This window comes from Nestor notabilis, unplaced genomic scaffold (assembly GCF_000696875.1).
Source record: "Nestor notabilis isolate BGI_N333 unplaced genomic scaffold, ASM69687v1 scaffold16003, whole genome shotgun sequence".
Taxonomy (NCBI): domain Eukaryota; kingdom Metazoa; phylum Chordata; class Aves; order Psittaciformes; family Psittacidae; genus Nestor; species Nestor notabilis.
In genome coordinates, this window is record NW_009920714.1 from 4366 (window position 1) to 12166 (window position 7801).

Here is a 7801-nt window from a genome sequence, read left to right on the forward strand (position 1 = left end):
ACCATTGCTTTGAATGAATGGATTCCTGGTCCTGCACTGCTGCTCTCTGCATTCAGTATCTCACTAGCGATGGAGAGGGGAGTGTGTGGGGAAGGGTCCTTTCTGGATAGGAGGAAGCAGGGAATGTACAAGGCATTCTTCACAGTATGGTTTGAGATCACATTTTGAAGATAGAGCTGAGGAAGAAGCACTGAAACTGGGTAAACCAAGGAGCAGTTCCCACTTCAACTCCTATGTGTCCTTCCGCTATGAGCTAAGAGCTGTTATGTACCAAGTGTTCCTTTTTGTCCTGCTAGTTCCTGGCTGTTTCTAGCTGTCATGATGAGCTGCTGCAAGAAGACTTGGTATAGTCTCCACCTGATGCTTTGTTTGTGTTTTCTCTTTTTTTCTGCCACAGCCGTAACCTGGGAGGCAAGCTTGGCACTGCCATCACAGACACCTTGGGAGTAGAGTACATTGGGGAGCTGACACAGTACAGTGAGACAGAGCTCCAGGCTCACTTTGGAGACAAAACTGGGTAATAATAAACCACTCACCACAACTTGACTCTTGGCAGGAACTGGGACTTCCTTTCAGTCACAGGTTGTTCTGCTGTGATTAGAAGGGGTGGAAGGTAAAACTTCAGGTGACATCTTGAGAAGCATTAGCCTGGCAGGCCTACAAACAGTCTTTCAGTCTTACCTGCTCCCAGGCACCCTCCCCAGGATGTTTTGCCTGTCAGTCAGCTCCTCTGCCTTCCTCTAGAGTGTCTAAGGACTGAGGCCAAGCTGTGGAAGGGCTCCCTGCAGGCTGGGAAGCAAACAGGCTTAACAGTCTCATTACAGAGGAAATTACAAGGCTGTACTTGGAGCCAGAAACACCCAGAGCAGCAGTTAGGGTGCCCTGCAGACTGGCTAACTGTTGCCACTGCAGGAGAAGAGGTGGAGGAGTTGTGCTGACAGGCAGCCATGGCCTGAAGGAAGCCCGTTCAGCTGCGGCTGAAACTGCAGAGCTGGGGATGAGAGGCAGAGTCACAGCTTGCACAGAGCTGAAAGCATGGCTCAGCAGAAGGCTGACTTACTCCCCAGTGGTGCCTGCTTCTCTGTGGTTGCCTTCACCTCATGCTTCCTCTGTGGCTTTCAGGTCCTGGCTTTATTACTTGTGCAGAGGAATTGAAGAGGAACCTGTCAAAAACCGGTACCTGCCCCAGTCCATTGGCTGCAGCAAGAACTTCCCAGGGAAGACAGCCCTGGCCACGCAGAAGGAGGTAGGAGAAGCCTAGCATAAGGCTTGGCCTTTGTGCTGAAGAAGATAACACTAAAAGCTGAGACTAGCTCTCAAAGCTGCTGCTTTTCTGTATCACTATGTCCTGAAGCTCAGCCTGGGGGCTTGTGGAGGGGGTGGTTTGGGTCCCAAAAACCAGAGAGATCCCTATTTGGCAGAAATGCATTGATGAACCCCTGCAGAAAGAGGTCCAGCCTTCTTGTAATTTCCACAAGCAAAACTGTGGGCCTCTGCTGTTCAAAAGGTATTCGGGGTGCTAAGCTTCAAGGGCTTGATTGCTACAAAAAAAGGTAACTAGCCTTAAAGGAAGAGGGAGGATGCATCTTGCCTGTTAGCTTGGGAGAGGTTCCCACAGAGTTGTGAGGAGACAGGTGGAAAGATTACTTAGCAAAGACTAGTAGTAACACTGGGGGACTTGTATGATATCTGCACTGCCTTGCCTCCCATGCTGAATCGTCTGGGCCAGTTTCTTCAGGAGTACTCCAGATATAGGGCCTTGTGATAGTCTGTGTCCGTTCCAGTGTGATCCCTCTCTGGCACTGCCCAGTGTGGAGCGTTGCTGTGGCCCGGTGGCAGTGCTGTGAGAAGAGATCCAACTTGTCTGTTACCACTGTTTTGCCCAGGTGCAGCACTGGCTCCTGCAGCTGGCCTTGGAGCTGGAATCCAGACTGATCAAAGACAGGCGCCAGGTAAGGAGGGGAGGCACAAGGACCGCATTCTATCTGCTTCAGGAAGCCATGCAGCGTGTTTGCACCGTGAGCTCATTACAGGAGGCTGAGGGTGCTGTGTGTGTGGAGGAAATCTTCTCACCCTCAGATATGTGCTTGTGTACAGAGATGCCCTAAGCAAAGAGGTGTGTAGGAGCCTGGGCAGGAACGATGGCTTTGCCCCAGAACACTGCAGGGCTAAGGGTGCTTCTTGTCCTGTGCTTTAGGTTGCAGGGACCTGAAAGCCACCACACCATCCTGCTGTACTGCTGCTCCCTTGCAAGCCCTTTGCTCATGTAGCTCTGCCTGTGCTGTGGGCTGTGAGGGGAAGCGATATGCTCAGATCTGCATGTGGTAGACTTGCAGGCCAGGGTGAGAAATCTAGCTTCATTGCTGCAAGCGGGGCAAGAAAGGGTGTACAGCTGCTCTGAAAGGAAAGCAAGGACTAACTGCTTCCCATCCGGCGTGGCACAGCTGTACCAGCACTTGCTGTTGTGTACGTGATCCCCTGAAGGTCAGGCCAGCCAGGACAAGCTGCCGTCTGTCACAGCGTCATCGGGAGGCGGTAGCTGACGTACAAGCTTCTGGGCAGCGGGACGGTCTCCTCGGCCTTTCCTGCTCTTTCCTGCAGGTGTCGCTTGAAACACAGCTACCTCTTGTCCCTGCAGAACCACCGAGTGGCCAAGCAGCTGATGGTGGTCATCCGCATGCAGGGAGACACTCGGGTGTCGCGCTTTTGCGCTCTGACCCGCTATGAAGCCCAGAAGATGTGCAACGATGCCTTTGCCCTCATCCAAAACTGCAACGTGGCTGGGGCTCACCAGGCTGCCTGGTGAGTGTGGGAGAAAGTAGTTCAGTGTCCTCACTGAGAGTTGTTCTGCTGCAGGAGGTGCAGGATGAGCACAGAAAGGAACGGGAGTGTTACACTGACTGGCAGGAAATAAGTGGTCCCTGGTCCATGCACTGCAGAACACAGAAATCTTTGCTTCTTAGTGGTGGGACAGTGGTGAAAGCTGGCCTCTTCCTACCCCACATTTGGTGAGACACTTCTTACTTGGAGATGATGATGCACAGGGGTGTCCAGCTGGGACAGAGCAGTCCTTTGCCTTGCTGGGCTGGAGGGGCCTTGTTCTCCTTCCCTAAGGACAAAGGTGCATTTTGGGAGGAGGCCGGGAAGGAAAACAAAGGTGCATAGCTCCTGTATTCAGTGTTACTTTATTCCTCTTCCTCCTGCTCTGCAGTGAAGGCAAGAAAGTCCTGTCTGTTACGCTCTGACAAGGCTGCTGCTCCCTTAAGGCCCTCTCATCTTGCCTGGGAGTCTCACAGCAGCTCTGGCCTGTGTTGGACTTTCAAGTCCAGGCTGGTAGCTACTTGCTCCAGTGCCCCTTCCTTTGAGAAATGCTGTTCTGGAAAGAGGCTTTCTGCTCTGCCCAACACAGCCTTCTGTGTCTGAGAGACTGTTCTGGAGGTCACAATACTAACATTTTGTCAGAGGAAACACCTATCCTACCCCAGACTGCAGTTCCCCTGCCTGTGAACATTTTATCTTGCTTAAAGTCTTACCTCAAAAGACTTCTTGCTTCTCAGGTGGTGTCTGAGCTGATGTTGGTCTGTCCTTTGCAGGTCCCCACCGCTCATATCAGTGCTTCTCTCAGCAAGCAAGTTCTCGGAGCCTGCCACACTCCTCTCTGCAGGCATCACCACCTTCATGACAGGTGATACCCAGCCTGATGGCACTGCCACTGCTGGCCAAAACACCACATCTTCCAGGAGGCCCAGGGTCAAGTTCTTTAGGAGTCCAAGCAAAGAGCTGACGCAGAAGCCGGCTAATGCTATTGAGTCATTCTTCCAAAAGGCAGCAGAAAGGCAGCAGTCACAGATGGCAGCAGCAGTAGCCAGCCTGTCCGCTGCTCCCACTGCAGCATCACCTGTGACCAGCTCCCCAGAGCACCAAGAGAGAGATGGCATTGGACTTGTCTCTATGCAGCATGACCTGGAGTCCCCTGTGAAGCAGAGTCCCAGAGATGGGAGCACTACTTCTCTTTACAAGAGGCTTCACTGTGGGAAGTCACTGTCTGATGCTACACAAACACCCTCAACTCCACCCAGCTCCAGGACGCTTCTCAAATCAGAGCCAGCTATGGAGGGAAATGAGCAGAATTTGCCACCGTCTTCTGAGCTCACCCTGCTCCCTCCTGCCTCGCCAGGGGACCAGCAGCGCTGTGAGAAGTGTGGCCAGCTTGTGCTGGTGTGGGAGCTCCCAGAGCACATGGACTACCACTTTGCTTTGGAGTTGCAAAGCTCCTTCCTGGAGCCCAGTGTTCCCACCATTCCAAGAGCAGACCCCAGCCCAATGGCTGCAGCTTCCAGCTCTCCTGCCAAGGCAAAGAACAAGCCCAAGACTTCAGCAGGTTCTAGTGCAAAACGGCCCAGAGAAGGTGTAACAAGAACTTTAGATTTCTTCTTTAAGCGCTTACCTCCTTAACTCCCAAGCTGTGCTGGCAGCTTTTAAAGAATCGGTGTTTTTAAAACAATCAGTGTTTTTAAAAGAATGTGTTCTTAAAAAAATGGTGGTTTTAAATATAGTTAAAAGTTTTTATACTGCCTGTCAGGTTTTTAATGGAGAAAAGTCTAATAAATTATCCCAAGTCTAAGAGGAACTGGAACTCATGAATTGTGTATGATGCTGGATGTACCCAGTTTAGCTGGTGCCAGCGAGGTTGCTTCTGCTTGCATGGTGCTAACTGAAGCTGCACCATACTCTCACCTACATCTCTTGCCATTAGTATTTCCATAGCTTGGCAATTCTGTTCCTACAGTTTTCTGTTCCTACTTTAAAAGCAGGCACTGTAAACACAGTGTATTTGCTGTGTGTAGCAGCCCATCGTGATGCTTATCCCCACCTCTGGAGTGCACAAGGCTGTTGCTGTCAGTTAAGATTTGAGGAAGCTGGTGCTGCACAGGCATACTTTTTGTTAGGCTTTTTGAAATGTCAGCACCAGTTCCTGATAGTTGCTGTTGACATAGAAAGAGTCTACTGTTAGAGTCCTCATAGAGGGATGGGAAACATGCCAAACCACATTTTGCCTCCTTCCCAGTCTTAGTGATACTACATGCAACTTGATGACAGGTATCTGTTTTGACCGTGCAATGTTGAATGACTTGTTCAGCTCTTTGGGCCACAGTTCACATCAGGGTGGCTGCCCCAGTGCTCCACAAACTATAACAGCCAACAAAGCAGAACAGTGTGGAGGGGACAAGTGGGCACTGAGAAGGGGAGAGACCAGCTCTGGGCAAGAGCTGTGCTTGCCCTCATCTGCCTGGCAGGGCTCAGCTCCATGCTACATGCCTGGAGCCTGACACGCTCTTCTGGAAGTGCTGCTGCAAGTGATTCAAACTTGACTCTCAGGGCAGGGGGAAGGGATGTGCCACGTCAAGGCAGCACTGGGTGGGGTTTATAAATTGCTGAGCATTTCATCAGCTGCAGGGGGAGAGCAGGCAGTGGCTAATGATGCAAAGTGCAGCAATATTTGCACGTGCTGTTTTCCCGTCTTCTCTGAACTGCACCATTCTACTTGGAGCTGTTGAGCTGCTCTCCTTCCAGCAGACAGCCTGTGCCAAGAAGCTGCTATGTTACTTGTCAGTGGGGTTCCAATACATGACAACACGGTTGTTGCGAGGTTTGAGTAAGAGCTCATTCTGGTGCGTGCAGCCCTGCTGGTAATCAGCAGAGGAAGAAATTACAGAGTCACTCCTATTAATGACAGTTCTCACGTTGCAAAGTGACAAGTTTCCCCAAAGTCCTCACATAAAGAGAAATAGCAACCAGTCTGGCAGGGTTGCCTCACGCTCCTATGACAGTGGCATGTCTCATTTCCTAAGTGTCTGGCAGGACCGGACTCTGCAGACGCCACTATCTGACACAAAAAGTTGACAACAGGCCAATCCCTTCAGCGACACAAGTCACCTCCACAGAGAAGCTGTTCTGCCTCCGCTGCCCCAAGGGAACAACCTGTTCTCACGGAGAGAAGGCAGCAGCAAACCCCTTGATAAGGTCAGAGCTATTTTTAGAACCAAGCAGGGTTAGCTGTGTGCCCCTGAAAACATCCCTTTAATTAGGCTATGGGGGAATGTGTGGCTGCAAGGAAGCGCTTGCCGCAGCCTGTTCCACCCACAACAGCCTGAAGTGCTGTGCTCAGGGTGACGTGGCTGCCTGTCACCCCGGGGCTGCACACCCCGGCTTGCTCAGATAAGCCAGGAGAGCTCGGTTGTAAACAGCAGCACGCGTGCATTCCTTCCATGCCACAGGACACAGGTATTTATAGAGCTGAATGCAGGAAGCTTAGGAAGGGGTGAAAGGCACCCATCTCCAACCGTGACCCAGCTCCAACAAGGGCAGCAGGGCAAGAGCCCAGCTCCACCCTCACTTGTTGTATAGCTCAGCCAGCAAGCTCAATAAAACATATTTATTCTGTACATTTATAGAGAGATGCTTGGGGAACCCCCAGCATTACAAAAATTCAAGACAACAAAACAGCAATTATGAAAGCATGGCACCAAGAACAGTCATGCCACAGATGGCAGGGATGTGGTGAGACCAGCTATCAGCTCTTTCAGAGGTCACAGCACCACATACCTCCTTTGGGGCAGAAAATACTAGGGCTGCTGCAAACAGCTGGATTTCCCCCCCATTCCCCAGGCAGCTTTCTTTGTGACTCACTAGCACCAAAGGGAAGAGCCTGCTGGTGGCTGGGGCCTTCTTGCAGGCATGGGTGAAAGACTATGTCACCGTAATACCCAGAACACTGCCAGGATGGGAAGAAAGAGGGATCCTGCTTGAGCAGTAACCTTGAGCCAGCAGCTCCTGTCTCCCAACTGGGCTGATGGGGAAGAATCAGAGTTTTCAGCTGGGTCAGTGCTCCCCTGAAAGGACAGAGGCAGCTCTGCCACTATTGAGCTGCTTCTGAATCCCTTTTCACTGGCTTCCCCATGGCTGAGCATGCTCTTTGCAGGGAGCAGCCACCACTTCCCACCTGCTGGAGTCCTGCCCTTTGGAAAGCCGCTCTGCGACTTCCATGGGCTGCTCAGCCCTACAGGCGCTGCCTGTGCCAGCAGCCCAGAAAGCAGAACTTGCTCTCATGATGCTAGAAGAGCTGTTTGGGTGTCCAAGTGCTATCATAGGCCTTTGCCCTTCCCTTCAGTCAAGGCTGTCTGAAGGCCTATTGTTCACAGCAGACAGATTTGGTCTAACAGTCAACGATAAACCCAAAAGCCTATGTACAGCTATACAGCCCCTCCTGCACCCTCCAGGATACACATGGGAGCTGCATGACAGTGAGTGGGAGACAAACGTGCTCCACTCTGTGCACAGAGTCCTTGCTGGCAACATCACCTTTCCTCTGACAACAAACCCCAGTGGCAGGGGAAAGAAAATTCTTCCTCCAGGAGAAACAGAAATAAAGTCATGCCACTTTCACATCACATCTGCACAATAAAGTCACCTGGTTTTGTGTTCGTAACACAGCCCGTCTTCCTCACACATTAAGGCAAGCATGTGGGGAGCAAGCTGAGCTGGGACCTGGAACAGCCAAACCAGGGACCCCACTGCAAACCACTGCTCCTAATGTGCAGATGTCACCATCAGCCGAACATCCATGGAAACAATGTGCACACACCAGCATAGGTGCAGTCCTTGCTCTTCTCCACAGAACAGCCTCCTGCCCAGCTGCTGCAAGGAGCAGATGCAAGTGCAAGCTCTGCCTTTGTGTTACACTGGGAGGCTGCACCACTTGGAGCAGCCACAGCTTCCCAGGAGTCAGAAAGTGGGATGC

At 51.7% G+C, this 7801-nt stretch overlaps 1 protein-coding gene across 1 annotated transcript in view; it reads left to right on the forward strand.

The window, feature by feature from the left end:
- POLH (polymerase (DNA directed), eta) overlaps positions 1-4455 on the forward strand; it is a gene marked incomplete at its 5' end in the record, with an annotated part of 8811 nt that extends 4356 nt beyond the window's left edge. Inside the window, 5 exons of the mRNA XM_010010821.1 lie at positions 398-517; positions 1123-1246; positions 1887-1952; positions 2639-2802; positions 3594-4455. Coding sequence (XP_010009123.1) covers positions 398-517; positions 1123-1246; positions 1887-1952; positions 2639-2802; positions 3594-4455 — 1336 coding nt within the window. The remainder of the gene's footprint in view (positions 1-397; positions 518-1122; positions 1247-1886; positions 1953-2638; positions 2803-3593) is intronic.
- Positions 4456-7801: the final 3346 nt, after the last annotated feature.